Source organism: Gopherus flavomarginatus, chromosome 1 (assembly GCF_025201925.1).
Source record: "Gopherus flavomarginatus isolate rGopFla2 chromosome 1, rGopFla2.mat.asm, whole genome shotgun sequence".
Lineage (NCBI taxonomy): Eukaryota > Metazoa > Chordata > Testudines > Testudinidae > Gopherus > Gopherus flavomarginatus.
This window is the reverse complement of record NC_066617.1, coordinates 106,175,696-106,200,288: the sequence shown is the minus strand read 5'-3', so window position 1 is coordinate 106,200,288 and position 24,593 is coordinate 106,175,696. Positions and strand designations below refer to the sequence as shown.

The following is a 24,593-nucleotide window of genomic DNA, read 5'->3' as shown; positions in this document are numbered from 1 at the left end:
CAGCCCACATTCCTTGTGGCGGAAGCACCTTCCCTTTCCCGGTCCTCATCCCGCGGCAGCGCAGCCCCGCGCACTCCGGGTATCGGCTTGGCCTCCGTCACTCACTTCTCACCCACTCCTCTGGAGCTGCCTCCGCAGAGGTTGTACCTGCCGGAAGTAAACGTTGCCGTAGTAACTGTCTCTGGGCAAACATTCTGGGCGCCCCGGAAATGCTTTGGATTGATCCGGCCATGTGGAGACTTTTATCGCTTTAGACACAGATCTCATTCGTGGGTGAGTCACATGCCCGCGGAGTCAAACATTTCCGAGTATTTAATTTAAATAAAAGGCAGGCTGATTAAACTAGCTATTAAAAATGATTGGCCGACTCTTCCTACCAATGACCAATCAGAGGCAGCCACGCTCTGGCCGCAGGAAGCCGCACATGGAAGGCTCTAATTGGCAAGGACCGAACTCCGCCCCACCCCTCGGGACTCTTCATTGGCTCTGTGTTTGGCGTGGTGCGCTCTGATTGGCGACTTGCTGAGCGCCTTTCCCCGCCCCGCGTGCCGGACAGTGATAAGGCTGGGGGGAGGCGGGCTCACCTGGTTGGTGGTTCGGCAGATTCAGCGATAGACTCGGTTCAGCGAGCTCGAGTCGCGGGGCACGGGATCAGTTGTTCTCTCCTTGGTCCGCATTGACACCGCCATGAAGCCGCTGTGGGGACTCGCTCTTCTGTGTGTCCTGCTCCTAGCTCGTGAGTCGCCCGCCCGGCCGCCCGCGGGTTCTAGAAGCTTCTGGCGCGGAGCGGTTGGGGCAGGTGACCCGGGCCCGGGCCCGCGCGGCCTCCGCCCGGGGAATAAGAGGACGGGGCCGGGACCCTTGGGGCAGAGGCGCGGGGCTATTTGAACCAGGGAAAGGGGAGGGGGTATCCACTCTGGAGCGAGCGGGGAGAACCGTCCGGTCCCTCTTCCCCATCTCTCCTCCGCCTTCCCGGAGGCTGGCGGGGTCTGCGCTGATGGTTCTCCTCAGGGGCCTGAGCCTCGAGGCGCTGCGCCCCATGGTGGGGGCGGGGCCGCTTCCCGCAGGGCCGTTATCACCGGCTGTGGGGGGGAGCTCCCTGCACTGCCCGGCCCGTCATAGCGCTGGGCCTGCAGCTCGGAGACCTTCCGCGCCTCCTCCCTCCCCTCGTGTCGCCCGCGGCGGGGTCCTGACAGGCGCCTCCTTCGCAGTGCACGGCGCGGCAGGCCCCCGCAGGGGCGAGGCGGCTCCGCGCTGTGGGTCAGTTCTCTAACGCCCCCTTCTCCCCAGCATCGGCTCGAGCGGAGGAGCTGGACGTGGACGGCACAGTAGAAGATGACCTGGGGAAAAGCAGAGAGGGCTCTCGGACCGATGACGAAGTTGTTCAGAGGTTTGTATCTATAATCCTGTAAAGAGCTGTGAACTCCAAGTGCTGGTTATCGCCTCGTCCTCCTCGCTGGCCAAGGCGTCAGTACTGTGATGGGGGAGAGGTTTGTGTGTCTCATGTAGTGTCTTTCAGGGCAGTGGTTCTCAAGCAGGGGTACATGTACCCTTGGGGGTGTACAGGGGGTACATTGAATCATCTGGCTATTTGCCCAGCTTTACAATAGGCTATGTAAAAAGCCCCAGCAAAATCTGTACAAACTAAAATTTCATACAGCGACTTGTTTATACTACTCTAGATACTATACACTGAAAGGCAAGTACAATATTTATGTTCCAATTGATTTATTTTATAATTATATGGTAAAAGTGAGAAAGTAAGCAATTTTTCAGTAATAGTGTGCTGTGACACTTTTGTCTTTTAATGTCTGATTTTTGTAAGCAATTAATTTTGAAGTGAGGTGAAAGCTGGAGGGAATGCAAGACAAATCAGACTCCTGAAAGGGATACAGTAGTCTGGAAAGGTAGAGAGCCACTGTTTCAGGGAAACAAGAGCTCCGGTCTCTTCAGTACCTTTACTTTTTAAAGAAAGCAATTTGTCTGTGTTTTGTGGGTTTATATTAAATTTAATCCCTTTAAAAGCAGATAAATGGTAAGTAAAACATAATAGCTGAGTGAAATGGTAGCCAGATTGCCATGTTACATATTTGAAGTCAAAGATTGACATCTGTCATTGACTTCCTTTGGTACCAGTCAGCTTCCTTCTTTTTCTGATACTCCTTAGGGCAGGGTTTCTCAAACAGGGGTTGGGACCCCACAGGTGGTCACAAGGTTATTACATGGGAGTCACAAGCTGTCAGCCTCCACCCCAAACACTGCTTTGCCTCCAGCATTTTTAATGATGTTAAATATAGAAACAAGTGTTAATTCATTGGGGGGAAGGGGGTTGCACTCAGGCTTGCTGTGTGAAAGAGGTCACCAATACAAGTACACTGGCTTGGGGCACACAATGCAGTACACTTGAAATAACCTCTAATGTTATAAAAACTCAGTTGTATGCCTACCCTTCTGTAGCATAGAGGTTATTGTATATTGTAACTTCAGAGTGGAGCCTGTAGACCAGGGACTGTGGTAGGATTTTTGCTGAATAGTAGAGAGGTCTAGCTTTTAAAACGTCTAGTTCACTCACCTGTTATCAGACTTTCCCAGTAGTTTTCACGCTTAGTGTTCCATGGTCAAAATCAAATCTTGCAGTTCTAAACTATCATCCTGATGTCATGGTTTGTGGAATGTCATAGTAACAGAAGATCTGTCTGCTGTAACCTCAAATTCAGTTGTTCCTGCTGCTGGGCTAACTACATACTAACTGAATACGGCCTAATAAAAGATCTAACTTTGTCTCTGCAGAGAGGAGGAAGCTATTCAGTTAGATGGCTTAAATGCATCCCAGATAAAAGAAATCAGAGAAAAATCTGAGAAGTTTGCATTCCAAGCTGAAGTTAACAGAATGATGAAACTCATTATCAATTCTTTATACAAAAACAAGGAGGTAAGCAGTATGTTTATCTGGACAATGTGAGCATGTATAGTTCTAGCATAAAGTTTATCATCCTTATACATTTCATTTCAGATTTTCCTGAGAGAATTGATTTCAAATGCTTCTGATGCTCTAGATAAGATAAGGCTATTATCACTGACTGATGAAAATGCCCTTGCTGGTAATGAAGAACTCACTATTAAAATAAAGGTAAGAGCTGCTAGCTATTAATAGTAATCTGCTGGTTCTTCCACCCACCTTCCCCCTCCAGTGGACAATACTTCTTGACTTGCCCCAGCTACAAATCTGTATTTAACATTCTGCCTATCCCAGAGTTTATAAATTACTTAGATTAAAATCTTGGTACACTACCATTGGTTTGACTATAAAATCCTCAAATGCCTTCTCGTACTGTTGTAGCAAGCATTTATGGCTGCCTCTGAAGTGTTCCACTTGCAGTGGTTCAGCCACTCTCCACAGAATTGCATCAGCAAGAGTGTCTTCCCTTATTGCATTAATGTGAATCCATACTCTAGCCAGAGTTTTGCATAGCAGATCTTATTCATGAAATATCTTCCCAGTTACTGTAATGTCTCACCTGTAACTTTCAACTTCAACAAGATGCAATGCATACTGTCTTCAAGTGACATTTAACTGAATTATATCTCATTTATTTTCTAGTGCGATAAAGAGAAGAACATGCTTCATGTTACAGACACAGGTATTGGCATGACCAAGGAAGAATTAATTAAAAACTTGGGTACCATTGCCAAGTCTGGAACAAGTGAATTCTTAAACAAGATTACTGAAATGCCAGAAGATAGTCAGTCAACATCTGAGTTGATTGGCCAGTTTGGTGTTGGCTTCTATTCTGCCTTCCTTGTAGCAGACAGAGTTATTGTTACATCAAAGCACAACAATGATACTCAACACATTTGGGAATCTGATTCAAATGAATTCTCAGTGATTGATGACCCCAGAGGAAACTCCTTAGGCAGAGGCTCCACCATAACGTAAGTATTGCAGCTGATCCCAAAAAAACTTATTAAACTGATGTATACCTTGGTCACTAGCATGTTGTTGGTTGTTCTCTGCATTATGAATAGGGCCCTACCAAATTCACAGTCTGTCTTGGTCAATTTCAGTCACAGGATTTTTAAAATCATAAATTTTATGATTTCAGCTATTTAAATCTGAAATTTCAGTGTTATAATTTTGGGGATCTTGATCCAACAAGAAGTTGTGGAAGGGTTGCAAAGTTACTGTAGGAGGTTAACAGTAACACAACCCCTATTCTGTGCTGCTGCCTTCAGAGCTGGAGAGCAGCAGCTGCTGGCCAGGAGCCCAGCTCTGAAGACAGACAGTACAGAAGTAAGGGTGGTAACCCCTGCAACTCGATGTTGGGTCAGGACACCCAATTTGAGAGAAATGGGTCCCCCCTGTGAAATCAGTATAGTATAGAGGGTAAAAGCGCACAAGCAGATTTCATGGTCTGTAATGAATTTTTCATGTCTGTGAATGTGATAGGACACTATGAATCTTGTGCATGCAACTCTTCATTTATAGTGTTCTTAGCCTGGAATAAGTGCTTTTCCTGAACAGGAATGACTTCCTGAATCAAAGCTGTGGTATAAGGACTTTGAAAATAACTATTGACTACTAAAGGTGTTCAGTTTTTTTGCCAGTTTTTTTACTTTCTTGCATAGCTTAAGGATGTGATGAGATGTAACATATGTTTGGTTATGCTTGATTTCTAGTTTTAAAGCCAGAATTTGTTTTAGTTCAGCTGCATTACCTGAAAAGTACATACTCCCCAGTACTCCTGCTAAACTGCTAGTGTTTTTTCTAAAGTGGACTTAGTGATGGAGAAGAGTGGACCAGAAGAAACAAACTAACTGCCTGCAAACCTAAATACTTTAATAGCTGCAGTCAATTTCTGTGGGCCACATTGACAAAACTTTTGTTATGCACGGTGTAGAGAATAACAAATGATCTCTTCAGAGCTGATCTCCAAACTTGTACTGCTCTGACATAACTGGCGACTGTGTTGGCTGTTCTTTCTGCTAATGCAGTTGGCTTGCTCTTCCTATCTGAGGCTTAGGGCTGGTCCAGACTAGGGGAGGAAAATCGATCTTAGATACGCAACTTCAGCTACGTGAATAACGTAGCTGAAGTCGAATATCTAAGATCGAATTACTCACCCGTCCAGACGGCGCGGGATCGATGTCCATGGCTCTCCGTGTCGATTCCGGAACTCCATTGGGGTTGAGGGAGTTCCGGAATCAATATAAGCGCGCTCGGGGATCGATATATCACGTCTAGATTAGACACGATATATCGATCCCCGAGCAATCGATTTTAACCCGCCGATACGGTGGGGTAGTCTGGACGTGGGCTTAGCAAACTTGAGTAGCAAGAACCAAAAGAGAAACATGCCATTCTCCGTTTTGTCAAACTTTCCATTAACTTCAAGTGCTGTAGACAACCTAAATCTTAAATTTGTCTGCTACTGACCTATAAAAATTGAAACTGCATGATTGTCTACCTTTTTTGCTGTTCACTTAGTAAATTTCTGGTTTCTCTTAGAGAAACAACTTTCTAGTCCTAATACTTGAGTTGCAAGTACTGTTTGGAAGACTTTCCACAGTGTAATGTGGTGGAAAAAATGAAACCAGTGCTAAATGTAGTAGTTCCTCTTAAATGAGGCCAAATTACCTGACAATAAAAATCCCTCTGAGCAGCCAATTTCAGTTATACTCTGGGACTGGCTTGGTGGCAGCTCGTGGATTAGAGAGTGACTTGGTATCCTCCAGTGGACCCTTCTCTTCATTTGGGGTATGCATCTTGGCTGCAGCTGATTTACATTTTTATTTTTATTTTTAAGAATGTTATACTTGTTGGGGAAGATCCTCAACTAGTAAGACTCTTCATGACACTTCTCCCTCCCTCTTCTTCCCTCCCCCTTCTGAAATCTAGTAAATGATGTAGAATTGGTTTCAAACAATGATTTTAGAGTCTGCTAATGTGATTTGTCTTTAAATGCAGTTTTCTAAAGCTGTTCTGGTCTGCTTTGTTGGGCTTCCATAATTGAAAGAGCTGTAAGGGTACTCCTTTTTCCTCTGGAAAAAGGACTGCAAAGGAGCAGAGTAAACTGTTTTGGAACTTTCCCAAGGGATTGTCCACTATTTGGGTGTTCTGATACACTCGATTCTTCAAGTTACTTATACATAGATTCAACTAAGTAAAACTGCCTTGAAATACTAGCCTGTCTAATGCTTGTACTGTCTTCTTCAGCCTTGTCTTGAAGGAGGAGGCATCTGATTATCTTGAGCTGGATACAATTAAAAATCTAGTCAAGAAATATTCACAGTTCATTAACTTCCCCATATATGTGTGGAGCAGCAAGGTAAATAGTTCTCACTCTTAAATAATTACATTCATTATATATATACAGCACAAGTTTCAAAGGCTTGAAAAAGCCATTTCCTGATAGTGTGCCCTCATGCATCACAAAATTTCCTGAGCTGTTTGCTCTACAGAGCTTAAGCATTCTATGAAAGCACTTATCCTCATGGTTCCAAAAACTCCATTGGTTCTTGTTTGGCTGGTGATGTTTCTCCAAATTGACTTTCCCAAAGGAGCAGAACTGATAAGATACTGGTCAGCTTCACTGCTCTTCAAATCTGGGGAATAGGAGAACTTATGGCAACTTCACACTACTTGTAAAAGATGAGCAGTAGCTGAGGAAATTGGAATCCATATGCAGGATGACTCAAAAGAGACAGGTGAAGGGATAAGTGAGGGACCTGTCCCTCACCTTCCCAACTGGGGGGAGGAGGAAGAAATAACTGCTACTCTTCCTCTCAAGAAGCTACGGGGTGGCTCTACCTATCTAATAGCAAGAAGCAAAACCAAAAGGTGGAAGCCTCAAGCAGAGAATGCATCATGGTGGAAATATCTACCTGCTGCCTGGAGATCCTGGGGCTTCTCACCAGGGTATTGTTTTGGGACCTCACTGAAGGTTCACATTTTGTCATGTGCCTCTGTTTAGTTTTCAGTGTGTTAGTACAAAATTCAGACATAGTGGTTGAAAATCAACTTAGGCAAGCTTGTTTCTGCCTCAGCCACACTCAATCTGTTGCTATTCAGAGTGAATTATTACATATTACTAATAATCAGAATGCAGAACATACTACATGCTTTATCTTAAAGCATGGTAGTTGACATGTTCTAGAATTACTCGTTCATTTAAAATAATGGCTTTTTGTAGTCAAATGGTGACTTATGATAGTTAAGGGGCTTAGATTTTCAAATCTAGATGTTGCATGAGTGCCTACCAAGGAAAGGTTGTTTGACCAGGTCCTTCTGAAGCAAAGTAGACTTATAGGTAAGTGTTTCCACAGACTGAGACAGTAGAAGAGCCCATTGAAGAGGAGGAAGAAAAAGAAAAAGAGGAAACAGATGATGAAGCTGCTGTTGAGGAGGAAGAAGAGGAGAAAAAGCCAAAAACTAAAAAGGTATGGTTGTGTGAAGCTTTCCTTTTTTGGGGAGGGACGGGGTTAATAGACTTCAAAGCACTAGACAGCTTGGTTTACAGTTCCATGTTCCTTTATCTTCCAGATGTGCATGATATATTTTTAGCAACAATGGTGCCTTCTAGTAAGTTTACATCCATACGGTGTTAGTAGAAATCTGCTGTTAGCAGGGCAGTAAAATAAAATTCTAATACACAATATTTTGATCCTAACAGTTGCCAGAACAGCAAAAAATGTTTTCTTGTTCAGAAATACTAGTAGTACTTTGTGAATGGTAGTTCCATAAGGATTTCTCTACAAGAGGCTGAGAACAGGGCTAGGTGTACTGTAATGTATTTCTTACATTGGCAAGTAAGCTTCTGAGGGCAGATCAAGAGTCTTGGGCTGTTAGTTTAACGACTAGCCACTAGATAATGCAAACTCTATGCTCCTAGTACACCACTGAGCCCTTGAAGTAATACTCTGCATGCAGAACACTGCAAAGGTTGACAATACATATAGAAACTTTCTAATTTGAGTATCGGAGGAGTAGCCGTGTTGGTCTGGATTGGATGACTAAGTGGGTATTCACCCACAAACTCATGCTCCAATAGGTCTGTTAGTCTATAAGGTGCCACAGGACTCTTTGCTGCTTTTTCTAATTTGAGATGCCTCAGTGAAGCAGTGACTTTCTTCTGTAACTTGCAGTAATTTATACATCATACCAGCAATTTCAGGCATGTGCAAAAGGGTTGAACAATGTAAAATTGCCTTTTTTTTTTTTTTTTCATGCACAGGTTGAAAAAACTGTCTGGGATTGGGAGCTTATGAATGATATCAAGCCAATTTGGCAGAGACCATCTAAGGAAGTAGAAGAAGATGAATACAAAGCTTTTTACAAATCGTTTTCTAAGGTAAACTTAATATGGGCTTCACATTTCTATAGTGCGCTTCTAGTACAGTACAAGCTCAGTCTAAAGCAATATATGGGTTCAGTAAAGGTCCTTGTTCTGATTGAGGGGAGTAGGGAAGGGAATGTGAGTTGTGGGGAGGGTAGTTGGTATGATCTTCCCTTTTTGGGAAATGCTGCACAAAATATTTTTTTCTGCACGACTTCAAAATATTGTACATATTGTCAAAATAACACAATATAGTCATGCCATTTTCCATTTACTTTTGGCAAATTATTTCAAAATGCCTGTCAGCAGGTATCTCTGTAACAATAGAGAGATTCAGGAACTGTTTTTTGAGAAGTAGGTTTCTAGGCATATTAATAAAGAACTTTATGCATTTTTGACTCTTCTGTTTCAGTTAAATTAAATATTTCATTTAAACAGTCATTATTATATAAGAGTATTATAATGACCTAGCCTAAGAGGGCGATAGTGTCCTTAAGGACTGCTTTGTGTGTCTGTCATGTCTGGTCTCGAGTTCAAGCTTCTGTGTTTTTTTGGGTCACGCCATTGTAGTAGGATGCGAGGGTTGGGGTGTTAGCAATAGTTGTAAGATAGCAAGTGGCTGGCATGGGGAAGGGAGACCCCAGGATAGTCAGTGAGTGTGCACGCAGGGGTTTCTATGTTCAGTCATGTACATGATTTGCCAGCCAATACCCTTTCATCTCCAGAAGTGATGCCCCCATGCCAGGTATGGGTAGAAGTACTAGGTATGGATTTAGTGATAGATGGGAGCAGAGAGGATGTGGATTCAAGCTGACAAGGAATACAAGATGGAGGGTGGTGCCGCTAGGGTTGTGTGTACACATAACTAACGTTTTTGAAACGCAACTAGAAGAGAAGCTTCTTGGTGAAAATCAAATTCAGGGGGAATTATGCAATGCAGAATTAATGTTCCCTGCACAACGGTGCAGAATTATTCTTTGCAAATACAAGTGAAAATGTTAGTGGTTGTGTAATGGCTCTTACTTTTCACTAGTATATTGCTTAATTTTTCAGTTTCAATTATCTTTCCTCACTTTTGGTAGAACCAGGCTTCTTAGTAATATTGGTGAACTACTGCTTACATGCTATTTAACATGGAAATAAACTGCCAACTAAATATTGAGACTGAAGTCTTAAACTCCAGATTATGGTAATCTTAATCTCATTTCATGCTAATCTAGAATGAAAGGAAGAAGTTAAATAAAACTTCCCTTCTAAAGGATGTATAAACCAATGGTAGTTATGCAGAGGGTTACCAGCACTTATTTATCCCATGAATTATTTCTAGATCACTGATTCAGCTGTTCCTTCCACGAGTTCAAACTCACAAGAATAGCTTTCACAGTTTGTTTCTTTCCAGAGCTTGACTAAATAGTAACTTTTCTTCCACAGGAACATGATGATCCTATGGCTTATATTCACTTCACTGCTGAAGGAGAAGTAACATTCAAGTCTATCTTGTTTATTCCCACCTCAGCTCCACGGGGCTTATTTGATGAATATGGATCCAAAAAGAGTGATTACATTAAGGTAAAAACATTATTCTAGCTTTTGGTATACTTAAACATCCCTCAAACATTCCTAATTCTTTATTTTATTTTTTTTAATCATGCAGTTGTATGTCCGGAGAGTGTTCATCACTGATGATTTCCATGATATGATGCCTAAATATCTTAATTTTGTCAAGGGTGTTGTAAGTATCTCTTGAAGTTTTTTTTGACTGAGTTGGCTTAAGTCACTGTTGCTTCTACTTCATGAATTCCTTTTTTTTTTTTTTCTTCTTCTCCTCCTCCCCCCACCCATTAGGTGGACTCTGATGATCTTCCTCTGAATGTATCCCGTGAAACCCTCCAGCAGCATAAATTGCTAAAGGTATCTTTATTTAAACATAATTTAACAAGCTACCTAATGGCAAGGAGTGGATAAATCTACTTCCCTGGTTAAGTAACATGACTGTAGCAAGTATGGGGAAACAATACCCAACTTTAGCCATAGTTAGCCTAGACTCTTTCTGGCCCTATTGTATCTAAATTAGGAGTAAAGTAAAAAGCAAGACATCAAGCTTAACTTGATTTCACTTTTAATTAAAGTGAAGATGCAAAGAGGAACAATTCATGAAAACTTGCCACAAATTCAAAGTGTATTAGATCTTAAGTGGAAGAAAATGAAAAGGAGATGGCTACAGAAGAGTAACGTGAGAACGGAGGTAGTATTTAGCAGATTGTCTGGAGCATTCTTTGTAGTAGCATTTTAAAAGATTAGTTGTGCTCACTGTTTATGTAACAGTATGGGTGAACTTGATATTTTGTGTCTGGAATTCTTAGGTTATTAGGAAGAAACTGGTTCGTAAAACTCTTGACATGATCAAGAAGATTGCTGAAGAAAAATACAATGATACATTTTGGAAAGAGTTTGGTACTAACATAAAACTTGGAGTAATTGAGGATCATTCCAACCGTACCCGTCTAGCTAAACTTCTTCGTTTTCAATCATCTCATCATGAAAGTAACACTACTAGTCTGGACCAGTATGTGGAGAGAATGAAGGAGAAACAAGACAAAATCTATTTCATGGCCGGGTCCAACAGAAAAGAGGTAAGAATAAAAATCTTCCAATGTTATACAGAAAAATGCAACTTTAAGCAAATCCAATTTCTCCATAAGAATTAATGTAAATGGTGGGGGCAGGGGGAAGTATTCGGTTCTAGGGAAACTTTTTTTCACCAGACAAAACTTTGATAGAGAGAAAACAATTAATACTGTACAGTGGTGATTGGTAAATCTTGGTTGAGGTGGTGAAGTCAGAGGGTGGGATATTTCCCAGGGAATGCATTACTGCTAAATGATCTAGCATTCTTCTGAGCCCTCAGGGTTAACATGTTAATGTAGCCTCACACTCTACAAGGCAGCACCAATAGAGGGAGGGGAGACTGCATGGCAGACACACACCCCGTGTCAGGGACAGAGATATACATTACCCCTTTAAGTACGCTGACATCACTCTAAGTACATTGCCTTTTTAAGTAGATCTAGAAGTTGAGACAGCAGCTGCAGCCAGCAACAGCAAGCTCTCTGTCCTGAGCCCTGTCCTGTCCCCACCCTGCTCTAAATGGAGAAAGGGTAAGCAGGGGGCAGGGACAGGAGAAGTAGGGGAGAGGGACACCCTGACATTAGCCCCCTTCCTGCACAGCAAGCAAGAGGCTCCCAGGAGCAGCTCCAAGGCAGAGGGCAGGAGCAGCATGTAGTGGGGGGAGGGGGAACAGCTGAACTGCTGGCAATTGATAGCCTGCTGGGCAGCTGCCCCACAGGGAACTTAAGGGAGCAGAGTGCTGATGGGGCAGGAGTGGTGCCAGGGTTTCTGACACCCTAGGCGGACGGCCATTTTGCAGCCCCGGTAGACTTACCGCAGTCATGCCGGTGGACGGTCCGCTGCTGGAAAGGCTCCGGTGGAGCTGCCACAGTCTTTTCGGCAGACGGTGCGATGGTCTAAAGGAAATTTACTGCGGCAGCTCCACCGGAGCCTTTCCAGCAGCGGACCGTCCACCGGCATGACTGCGGTAAGTCCACCGGACCCGCGTGCTGCACACCACACCCCACCGCCCCCCGGCAAAATAGCATCCTCCAAAAATTCTGGTGCCCTAGGCCATTGCCTAGGTCACCTAAATGATAGCACCAGCCCTGGGCAGGGGGCCTGCCAATCCACCCTGGTTCCAAGCCCCCACTAGCTAGTGGCAATGGGCTGCTCTTCTTGCAAGCAGTGGACAAAGCAGGTGGCTACCAAACAATCTAAAGGGAGCATTGTGCAACTTTAAACAACCATGTTTGCTAATTGATCAGCAATGTAACAATGTTAACTAGGATGACTAAGTGAGTTACTGTAAAGCAAAATAGTCAAGTAGCAAACCTGTCTGAGTTTAGGAATCAAACTAGTTGTACTTCAAGATGTTACTGCTGGAAAGAATGGCTATACTCTGCCATATGACTGTAGTTGTGTGTACTGTAGTACTACTGTTGCTGTTCAAGGCAACTGAAGATATATTAACCTAAATGCCAGACGCTGCTAATACTTTCATAACTGGCTGAACTATACAGCAATGGAATTCAATAATTTAGTGTCAGCAATATTAAACTTGTTTCTAATTAACTTGTCTTTCTAGGCTGAATCTTCACCATTTGTTGAACGCCTTCTGAAAAAGGGTTATGAAGTGATCTATTTGACTGAACCTGTAGATGAATACTGCATTCAAGCGCTGCCAGAATTTGATGGCAAGAGATTCCAAAATGTTGCTAAGGAAGGAGTGAAATTTGATGAAAGTGACAAATCCAAGGAGAGTCGGGAAGCCTTAGAAAAAGAATTTGAGCCACTCTTAACCTGGATGAAAGACAAGGCTTTAAAGGACAAGGTACAAAATCTGTGTTCACAGGAGCATTATTTTGCATCTAGAACAGGTACTTGTGGCATCTTAGGCCATGTCTACATCTAAAATTTTGCAGCGCTGGTTGTTACAGCTGTATTAGTACAGCTATATAGGGCCAGCGCTGCAGAGTGGCCACACTTACAGCAACCAGCGCTGCAAGTGGTGTTAGATGTGGCCACACTGCAGCGCTGTTGGGCGGCTTCAAGGGAGGTTCGGGGAACGCGAGAGCAAACCGGGAAAGGAGACCAGCTTCGCCGCGGTTTGCTCTCGCGTTCCCCGAACCACCCTGCAAACCGCAGGGAAGGAGACCTGCTTGCTCGGGGGTTCGGGGAACGAGAGAGCAAACCGGGAAAGGAGACCAGCTTCGCCGCGGTTTGCTCTCGCGTTCCCCGAACCACCCTGCAAACCGCAGGGAAGGAGACCTGCTTGCTCGGGGGTTCGGGGAACGAGAGAGCAAACCGGGAAAGGAGACCAGCTTCGCCGCGGTTTGCTCTCGCGTTCCCCGAACCACCCTGCAAACCGCAGGGAAGGAGACCTGCTTGCTCGGGGGTTCGGGGAACGAGAGAGCAAACCGGGAAAGGAGACCAGCTTCGCCGCGGTTTGCTCTCGCGTTCCCCGAACCACCCTGCAAACAGCAGGGAAGGAGACCTGCTTGCTCGGGGGTTCGGGGAACGAGAGAGCAAACCGCGGCGAAGCTGGTCTCCTTTCCCGGTTTGCTCTCGCGTTCCCCGAACCACCCTGCAAACCGCAGGGAAGGAGACCTGCTTGTTCGGGGAACGCGAGAGCAAACCGGGGAAGGAGACCAGCTTGATTACCAGAGGCTTCCTCCGGTATGCTGGGATACCTGCTTATTCCACGGAGGTCAAGAAAAGCGCTGGTAAGTGTCTATACTTGATTACCAGCGCTGGATCCTCTACACCCGAGACAAAACGGGAGTACGGCCAGCGCTGCAAACAGGGAGTTGCAGCGCTGGTGGTGCCCTGCAGATGTGTACACCTCCTAAGTTGCAGCGCTGTAACTCCCTCACCAGCGCTGCAACTTTCTGATGTAGACAAGCCCTTAGACTAACAAATTTGAGCATAAGCTTTCATGGGTCACAGCCCACTTCATTGGATGCATGCAGTGAAAATACAGTAGAAAGAGACACACGAAACGAAGGATTTTACCATACACACTAAGTGATCAATCATGGTTAACACCCATTGTTTCATGTTCTGTGTGATCTTCCTACTATATTTTCCACTGTATGCATCTGAAGGTAGACTGTAGCCCACAAAAGCTTGTGACACCCTAGAAACTAGAATTTGAGCACAAGTACTCCTGTTCTTTTTGCGGATACAGATTAACATGGCTGACACTGGGGTGGGGGGGTATGTATGTATAAAAGGCATCCGACTAATCCCTTTAATTTTTAGTTTTACACCCTCCTCCTCGCAGTAGACTTCATTCATTTGTCCCTTTCAGGGCATAAACTTCATTTCTATATGATTGTAGACAGCTTCTAAAAATCACTTTGCTCAACTCTCAATGGCTTTTTAGACGACAAAAATACTAATGGTATATTTGGACTGATTTCCAATGAAAAGCTCTCAAAGCCAACTCTGAAGTATTTATAACAAGTGTATTATAGGACTGTATTTAAACTTTACAGATTTCAGTAAAAACTAACTTGATCTAAAAGTTGAGAACTGCAAATTTCATCTCAAATTACTGCAGTAGTTTGAGATCAATGAAATAGGTAGACACTTCTCTTGCTCATTAGAGTTCCTCAATCTACTTTTTTTTTTCCCCCCTAGATTGAAAAAGCAGTGTTGTCTCAACGCTTAACTCAGTCTCCATGTGCACTGGTGGCTAGTCAGTATGGATGGTCTGGCAACATGGAAAGAATTATGAAGGCTCAGGCATACCAGACTGGGAAAGATATCTCCACAAAGTAAGCTTTCATACTTGTATGTCATGGTCTACCAATACCACAGATGCGAGTCACAGTTAGCATGCATTTATGAATTGACTAACAGTGCTCCATATTGATGATAGACCTAGAAGAGAAATAATCCTCATTTTTAATTTTTTCATCTCAAGGACTGAAGTATACACTCATCATTGAATTTTATACATATTTACAGGACTTAATTTAAAGGGATCCAGTCACATACTTAACAGCCCAAACTACAAAATTGTGTGTGTGTGTATACAATATACATACACTGAAAGTCTTTTTGTATGCAGACATTCGCCTGCAGTGTTAACAGTAGTGAGGCTCTAGCCCAGGTAGGCTTTTACTAATGGTAAAAGCAAGCTAATCAGATTCGAAAAACTCAGGCCTAGTCTTTAAATTTAATTTGTCTTGACTATCTTAAATATTTAAATTGTTTGACAAATCAAACTCTGCCCATTGGTGTAATAGTGTAAATAGGTGGTCTGTCACAGCGGTAGTGACTGTAAGAGAAAAAATTCAGAAAATATTTATCAAGGCATTCAGCAGTGCTACATTAAACTATTTAGAAGTCAAAGCCTACAACAAACTCTTTACTGAATCTATCTAGTGTCTAAGCATTGAAAGTGTGTGTTGGTTTGTAACTCCCCTCTTGTAGCTAGCATACCTGCTTGCTTCACAAACTGATGCTACTGAAGCACAACAGAATGAATTGATAAGCATCTGTACATATCAAAGAGCAGAACAGCAGTGTGAACTAAGTATTGCATGTAAAGTTGACTTTCTGCATTTTAGTTGTCTTCCAGAATTTGAACTTATGGACTACTCTGAAATAAGCCAAGCATAAACGTTAGAGGGCAAACTAAAGTAGTATCACTGCTTTTAAAAAGCTAGCTACTGATGTAATTTTCTACTTGTAGTTACTATGCTAGTCAGAAGAAGACCTTTGAAATTAACCCTAGACATCCGCTGATCAAGGACATGCTCAGGCGCATCAAGGTAAACGGAAGTTACAAAGCAATGATATATCAACTGTTTGGCTGCATGAACCCTGATTAATGGCTCTTCCTTACTTTTCCAAATCAGGAAAATGAAGACGATAAAACTGTTGCAGATCTTGCTGTAGTTCTATTTGAAACAGCAACTATACGATCAGGTTATATGTTACCAGACACGAAGGAATATGGAGAGAGAATAGAAAGAATGCTTCGTTTAAGTTTAAACATTGACCTTGATGCAAAGGTGAGCTTCCTTCCATTTTGGGTAATGTTTGGTGCTCAGTGGCCTTAATATTCAAAGCACTTTAAAAAAATAAAATCAAAACTTAAGGTGTGTGCATGTATGGGGAATATGGGTATGTCTACACAGGTCAATAGATCTGGGCTGGCAAGGCTTCAGCTAACTTTTAAAAATAGCTGTAAAAGCCACAGATTGAAGTTAGACAGTGCTTTGAAGTTGAGACTATACAGCTGTTTTTAGAGCGCAAGCCCTGCTAGCCCAAGTCTGTCAACCTAGGGTTACTCCACAATACTGTGTAGATGTTTTCCAAGTAACAATTGGGCATAGTTACAGTATATGCAGTTTCTCTGCACACAAGGGTGGGTCATTAATGACCCAGTTCTGATTTACTGGCCACATTCCAAAGCGGCTCTTAAGTTCTGTCACTTGGCACTTTCCCCCAAGTGACTCAGCAGCAGCTGAAGACAGTGCAGTGTGCTCTTATGCTCTGCCTCAGCACTTGTCTTCCCCCCGAATTGTAGCTATATAGAGATTATGTGAGAGACAGCTATACTTGATGTCACCACTGGAGAAAACTGGCCACACTTGAAGAAATCTGCATCGGGTATATGGGCAGCTCTTGCTATCTAAGTAGTGCAAAGGCAGGTGAATGGGCCAGAAAAGTGAGCCTCTGACACACTTTCAGTCCTATCTACCAGACTACTTCTGGTGAATCTTAAAAGTAAAAGATACTGCAAAACAGTTCAGTTCATTGCATTTTATGTACAACTTCATTTAACATCCAGTAGCTAGATGTATCAAGTGATTAAATCTGTTGCCTTGCTTCACTGAAACCCATTCATTCTCCATTCATACAATAACATCCAACTGAATCTTGCATATATCCTGTGTACCATTAAGACAGATAAGCAAATTGATCTGTTGAGGATGGAATAAGGAATAACTTTGTTTCATGTTATCTAAGGTGGAAGAGGAGCCAGAAGAACCTGAAGACACTGCTGCAGTAGAGCAAGATGAGGAGGAGGAGGAGGAAGTAGAAGCTGATGGTGATGAGGGTGAAACAGAGAAGGTAAGTTCTAAGAATAACTCTTCATTACTACAGTCTCTAATTCAAATTTTTCTAAACCTAATGAAAGTAACATTTCAAAGTGAACAGTTCATGGAGCAAACCAAAACATGGCTTCATTGAGGCATTGTGTAGATAAAACTTGTGGAGGTCCACTGTATACCAAAGACTGACGATATGCTTTGACATCAAGCAAGCTGCTACTTGCTGAACTTGTTAAATGAGACTGAAATAAATCGCTTCATTTTGTAGTCTAAGGCTGGATCTAAACTGGGATATAGGCAAGGCTACTTCCCTAAGGCACTTGGTGTATGCCTGTCCTAACTCTAGTAGACAAGAAGCCACTAACTTTAAGTGCAGAAGAGCAGATTGGGAAGTATAAGTTGTTATTGGAGATGGACTATTTAGCTAATGGCTGAACTTTGCTGAATCTGTGATCAGAAATAAGTGGGGAGGGTTGTTTTTTTAATTAGAATGCTAGCACTTTCTAATGAAACTGGGAAACGTTTGTATTTCCAGTTGATCATGTTTCAAGGTTAAAATTGATTAAATTCCATTTGTGGGTGTTCAGTAAAGTAACCCTGGGTTTTTTAAGATGTCTGCAACTATTTTAATGTAGAGGGTAGCAAGCTGTGATGCTCTGGGACTTTTTTCCTTTCAGTACTGCAGTTCCCTACTGCTTCATTCCCAATTCTGAGGACCAGCTGGAAGGGTTATTGAACCAAATAGACTAAATTATTGGTTCCCAGCAGTTTAGGCTGGGGAAGGGCCTCATCCATTTACATAAATCTGTTCTGATCTCTTGGTGATACCAAGTGGAGATTGGTCCTGATGTTCAGTCACCTACCTGAAGTTGTTGGCTCCTATAGTCTGTATCTCTTACCTGTAAAACTGGAGTTTGCATAGTGGTGCTTTTCTTAATTGTACCTGAGAATCTAAGGCTGCTTTTAATGAAGTACTTGCCCAAGAGTAGGTTAGTGGGGGGTAAAAATGACTTAAAACTGCTCCCTGTATCTGGACTCATAGCTGCTTAAATTTACCTGCCACACCTACTCTGAGCTGCTGCAGCAATAATAGTATGGGAGGGAACTCTACTATGTTGGCTTGCTAGTCCACACTGTTGAATTCTTGTTATGATCTCAACAGTCATGACCAGAAAGCCAGTAGACTTCTCAGCATTGGTAGTGTGGTGTGGGGGTGGAGGGGATTACAAACTGAGCAGAGATGGACCACAATCATAATTTGCATTCCAAAGGTGGCCTACAGTGGAGAAGTTGAGGTTTCTGCCCTTTTTGCTGCTCTGTTATAAAGGGCCTGGAAGGAATTTTTTTAATTGTTCTAGATGAAATAAGATCATATCTTCCCCTCCAGTGGGACAAGCAGATAGCTGGAGCCCCTGTAGACAGGGTGGCCTTAGACAATTGTCTGATCTTTAAGACCACTTTGGGTTGTTAAATGGGTGTGAACAGATAAAAAATCCCTGTTTAAAAGGGACTAAAAATCTTTTGTCACAGGTATTACAAGTGCTGTGAAAATGAGAAATGCAGCAAACATACTGCAGAAACTGGCCTTTAGAAGCATCATATAATGCATGGAAGCTGCTATTTTCTGCATACAAAGATCTATAAATTGAGATGACTAAGTAACCTTTTTTTTAAACTGTTTTGAGACCATAAACTTAACTCTCTCTCATCTTTGCAGGAATCCACAGATGTAAAAGATGAACTGTAAGCTGCACTCAACTAGCATCCTGTCTGGGGTGAGGAGGGAATGTGAATTAGATTGTTCAGTTTTTCACTGTAAAATGTTGAGGGGGGTGTTGTGGGGGTTATGGGCAGAGGAGTATTTTTTAAGTTGAATTTTTTAGAACATTCCTCATGAATGTAAATTGTACTATTTAACTGACTATTCTTGGTGTAAAATCTTGTCACGTGTACAAAATAAAAATGTTCCCAAATACTATGTGTAAACTTTATACTAAAGGGCCACTCTGTCATCTGGCATGTAAGCTAGCACTACTTCATTCCATGTTTAATAGCTGTGGGGAATATCCTGTGATGTCAAGAGCTCACTCTCTAGAACAGTCTTAACTAAAACTTTTCTGCTGTCAAAGCGAGACCATTCAGTTCTCTTGTGGAGAGATGTAGAATTAACCTTTTTAAAGATCATATGTTTGGGCAGTGGGGAGACTAGAAGAAGCTGTACAAGTATCACTTCAAGTACTGAACTACATCTTATTGGCAAGGATGAAAATGCAAAGCAGGCTTCTGAATGCACTGGAGCATCTTAGCACTCATATTTTGAAGGGTCAGCTTCAGAGCTTGCTTCAAAAGGGGCTGGTTGTAGCAAATAGAAATGTTTTAACTGCAAATTGCATTAAAATGTTCATTGATTGTATAAATGTCTTCAACCTCTGCTGCACAAGATGATGAATAGACTATTGCCATACCTAAATGGTAGGATGTAGAAGTTACTGAGGTTCATAGACTACAGTAGTTTTGAGTAAGTTAAACTTCTTTCTAAAACTTGTTCAGTAGTCTAATGCACCATCCACCCACATTTATGGTTCAAGTACAACTTACAACACTCTTCTTGGACTTTGAAGAAGTAGACTAATCCTCACACACTCCTGTGAGTGAGGCAGGTGGGCTTGCTGAACCAGAAAGGTGAGGTGGCTTGCCTAAGGCCACAACAAATTAGTGGCATGGATGGGAGTAGAACAAGACCTTTGTCTTCATACCCAAAAACAGCAGGAGCTGGAGGAATTGATGTAAAAGTTAAATAGTTTAATGTGTTTCTGGTCATTTAAAGGTGGTAAATCAGTTTTATCTTATAATTCCTCAGATATTCTTTAACTGCAACTCTGCATATGGTAAACACTTAACAAATCCAGATAAAATAACTCTTTTCTTTACTACACAATGTATTAAGTTCAGAATTCATATGGGCTGTAGGTCTCCCAAAACTCCTGTTGGGCCAAATGCAGGTGGGGGTATTGCTCATACTAATCTTAAGATTCAGAAGCACTATGGCAAAGTAAGAAGCCAGAGTCTGACTTTATTACTGTGCTAAACCTGAGCTTCAAAGTGTACAGTAACACCTTGCTTAATGTTGTTAAGGTGCATTTTTCAAGAACAAAGTGAAATGTTAACCAAATCCAATTTCCCCATAAGAATTAAGATGGGTTAGGTTCCAGAGAAATTTTCATTACACTGTTTAAACAATTTAATACTATACACAGTGGCGATGACAAAGCTTGAGTGAGGTGATACAGAGGGTAGGATATTTCTTAGGCAATGCTTTACTGCTAAATGATGAACTAAACAGCTGAGCCCTCAAGTGTTAACAGTGTTGTTAATGTAATCTCACACTTTACAAGGCAGCACAAATGGAGGGAGGGGAGACAGCATGACAGATACTCATACCTGTGTGTGAGAGAGATGCACATTGCCCCTTTACACTGACCCAACTGTAAGTACATTGCCTTTTTGCCTTTAAGTAGCTCAGCAACTTGACAGTCCCTGCTACCCTCTGGTTCTAACACACCATTGCTCCAAATAAACCCAAGGACCACTAAACAGGCATGAGGAGGGTAAAGGTAAACACTCCCTTAAGAAGAGAGATAAATTACTTCACCTTCCTCTTATAAAGAGGACAGCCTACCCTCAGTACCATGAGAGACTCCACACTCCCAGTACAAGTGTGGCTGGAGTTCATGGATAATGTCTGTTGGCATCAACTACAGTGACAGGTAGGGGTGGGTCTGAACCCTGCAAGAAGAGAAGAAACTTTTCACTTCTTGCACTGGCAGTACTGCACCATGAGAAGACTGCCTCACACAAACCTGCACGAACAGATAACTTAGAGCAGGGATCTCAAATCACCATGACAACTAGTAGATGGGCCTAAGGGCCACATCACTGACACCTTTTCATATAAAGATACAGAAGTTCCCCACTCCACCCCTTCAAGGGGGCCCTACCTCTTCCTACCCCTTCTCCAAAGTCCTTGCCCCTATTCCAACCCCAGCCCCACCTCTTCACATCCTTTCCCTATCCTGGAAAGTCCTAAACACCACTCAACAGTTTGGCAGCAGGAAGTGCTGGGAGGTAGGTGGAGAAGCAGAGACATGGCCCACTTAGGGGGGTGAGGGGAGCTATGGTAGGCTGTAGGAAACAACTCTGCATGTTTGAGATCCATAGCCTAGAGTCAGGAGTCCTTCCCACTCCATCTGCCAGACTAGAAAATTCTTGACCCAGCTATCTACAGAGTTGCCAGTCCTTTCAGTCCCAGTATTGCCCAGGGATATTCCTACACCTGTGTTGTGTCAGATGCCAATTCTGAATACCAGTCACTGCTGAGGCTCCAACAACAGCTCACCACTTACTGGTTCCTTCCCTTAAAGAGTGTCACAAGAGAGCTGGTACCATCGGTTCCACCAGTGGAGTCAGGCAACTCCTGTTCCTCCAATGAACAGGACATGATACCAGAAATTCCACTAACAGTCCTGAGGTGAGAAATGGACCCTGATGGCTTCCAGAGCTTTTCCAATGACACCACATCCCCACAGAGAACATTGGCCTAATGACCAGTGATCCCCGCATAGGGTCCTCCTAATCCATATGATCCCACGCACTGATCATCTTATAATTCCTTAAATCCATATTTTAGAGTTCTGAATTACAAAGACCCTGGGCAATGCTTTAGACAGATCACCACCTGGAAAGGAGTTTCAGGCCCCTCTGCCCCGAGAAGGTTTTGAAGAAGAATCACCACTATCACCCACTCTACTGGCAGCACTTTCTTCTTCCCAGATGAGGCAGTGGCACCAGCCTCACCTTTACCACTAGATTATTATAAACAGTATCAGGACCTCTTTAGGAAAAATGCAGATATCCTCCAGAGAGATCTGGAGAGTGTTCAGTCCATAAGCTTTTGGAGATCTTCTCAAAATGAAGGAAACTTGTTTGCAGCCCTCAATCAGAAGGAAGCCTACTTTCACATAGACATTCATCCAGCACACAGGAGATTCCTGCACTTCACAGTGGTTCAGGAATACTTCCAATACAGGGCTCTTCACTTCAGCTTAGTGGCAGCACTGGGTTTTTACAAAGTTTCTCTCTGTGGTAGCAGTGTATCTGCAGTACCAAGGCAGCATAGCATTTCCTCAACAATTGGCTGCTCAAGGGACAGCCATACCAGGAGGTGCAGAGGGCAGTCCTCTCCTCACTTGATCTCTTTCACTTGTAGTGGCTTCAAGCAAATCTTAAAAAGTCCACTTTGACCTATATCAGATTTTATCTGAGTGAGTCTGAATTCAATTTCAGCCAAAGCATACTTACCACTAGACAGATTCCTCATGATGAGGGATCTCAGTGCCCAACTCTGACTCAGCCCCCAGACAACAGTCTGGTTCTTCTTCAAGTGATTGCTCATATCCATTCCAGGTAGGTGTGCGTGCTGCGCGTGCACGTTTGCCGGAAACTTTTTTACCCTAGCAACTCCAGTGGGCCGGCAGGTCGCCCCCTAGAGTGGTGCCACTATGGCACTTGATATATACCCCCTGCCGGCCCACCCGCTCCTCAGTTCCTTCTTACCGCTGTGTCGGTTGCTGGAACTGTGGAGTGCGGCTTGCTGTCCTCCACATCCCTAGCTCTCCCTTGTACACTGTTAGTAGTTGTAGTTGTAAATAGTTTCAAAAACAGTTTAAGGTAGTATAGTAGTTAGTTGTTTATTGTATATAGTTGTAGAACTTATTCACGGGGTGGGCCGTTGCCCTTCCCGGCGCCCGGCACCGGGCTTATGCCTGGTTCGCTGGGCTTCAAGCAGTGCTTGGCATGCAAGAAGCTGATGCCGACTAGCGATCCCCACGACGCGTGCCTCAAGTGCCTGGGGGAATCGCACATCACTGAGAAGTGTCGTATCTGCAAGGCCTTTAAGCCTCACACAAAGAAGGAGAGGGATCAACGAGGAGTGGCAAGAAAGTACACGGCCCCCTCTAAGGGCTATGAATACTTACACGTTCACCCGACACCCTGCTCCCTTGTGGTCCAGTCGGTGAACGACAGGGAGCGCCATGGTCAAGAGGCCCCGGTGCCCAAGTCTAAGGAGGCGAGGCGGATGGATCTCCTGGGCTGTAAGGTCTATTCAGTGGGGGCGCTACAGTTCAGGGTCTCGAACCAGCAGGCCCTCCTTAGCCGCTACTCTTTTAACTCCTGGGTAGCGGCGGGCAAATTTACAGAGCTGTTACCGCAGGACGCGCGTCAGGAATTTACCACCATTCTTGAGGGCAAAAAGGTAGCGAGGACCTCACTGCAAGCCTCCTTAGATGCTGCGGACTCGGCCGCTCGGACCCTTGCCTCATGGCTTACGATGCGACGCATTTCCTGGCTCCAGGTCTCTGGCCTTCCGCCAGAGCTCCAGCATACTATCCAGGACCTCCCCTTCGAAGGCCAGGGCCTGTTTTCTGATAAGACAGACCCCAGACTAAAGGACCTTAAGGACAATAGGGTCATCATACGGTCTTTGGGGATGCATACGCCTGCGACACAGCGCAGGCCCTTCTGACAGCAGAACCAACAGCAGCAGCGTCAGCCGTATCCTCAGTTCTGCCCGCGGCAGGACCTTAATAGGCGCCGCGGCAGGAACAGTAGGCGCAGACAGTCGGGTGGCCAAACGGGGCAAAACCAAGGCTCCGCCAAGGCCCCACCCAGACCTAAGCCTTCATTTTGAAGGTGCGCCCGAGGGCGCAGTACCAGTCTCCCCTTCGGATCCTTCCCCGCAGTTTTCCAACTGTCTTTCGTTTTTCCTCCAGGCGTGGACCCAAATAACATCGGACCGTTGGGTCTTGCGCACTGTGCAGGCCAGTTACCGCTAGCAGTTTTCATCGCCCTCCCCCTACCACCCCCCACCCTCGTCCCTCTTCAGGGACCCCTCTCACGAGCAATTCCTCCGTCAGGAGGTGCAGACGCTCCTCGACAAGGGAGCCATAGAGGAGATTCCAGAGAGCGAGAAGGGCAAGGGGTTTTATTCCCGCTATTTTCTAATCCCCAAGTCCAAGGGGGGCCTCAGGCCTATCCTCGACCTGTGGGAACTCAACAAGTATATGGTGAAGTTGAAGTTCTGTATGGTATCCCTTGGGACCATCATCCCATCCCTGGATCCTGGAGACTGGTACGCCGCCCTCGACATGCAGGACGCTTACTTCCATATCGCCATATCTCACCAGCACAGGCGTTTCCTTCGCTTTGTGGTCGACCGCCAGCATTATCAATTTGCGGTCCTCCTGTTTGGCCTCTACGGCCCCGAGGGTGTTCACGAAATGCATGGCAGTCGTCGTCGCATATCTTCGGCGTGGCCGCATTCACGTGTTCCCCTACCTTGACAACTGGCTGGTCCGGGGCACATCGGAGCTGCAGGTCCGCGACCACATCCGCAGGATCAGCAGCCTCTTTGCTGCCCTAGGCCTCGTGATCAATGTGGACAAGTCTACTCTGCTCCCCATGCAGAGGATAGAGTTCATCGGGGCCGTTCTGGACTCTACCATGGCCAGGGCCTTGCTAC

At 44.1% G+C, this 24,593-nt stretch overlaps 1 protein-coding gene across 1 annotated transcript; it reads left to right on the top strand.

The window, feature by feature from the left end:
• Window positions 1–567: 567 nt before the first annotated feature.
• Window positions 568–18,989, top strand: HSP90B1 (heat shock protein 90 beta family member 1). Its single transcript, XM_050945616.1, has 18 exons — window positions 568–736; window positions 1,291–1,390; window positions 2,791–2,932; window positions 3,014–3,130; window positions 3,602–3,933; window positions 6,215–6,326; window positions 7,324–7,437; window positions 8,232–8,348; window positions 9,765–9,902; window positions 9,988–10,065; window positions 10,179–10,244; window positions 10,697–10,966; window positions 12,529–12,774; window positions 14,586–14,722; window positions 15,646–15,724; window positions 15,812–15,967; window positions 16,929–17,033; window positions 18,732–18,989. Exons 1-18 carry the CDS (start codon window positions 688–690, stop codon window positions 18,759–18,761), a joined length of 2,388 nt encoding a protein of 795 aa, XP_050801573.1. The 5' UTR covers window positions 568–687; the 3' UTR covers window positions 18,762–18,989.
• The last annotated feature ends 5,604 nt before the right edge of the window (window positions 18,990–24,593 follow it).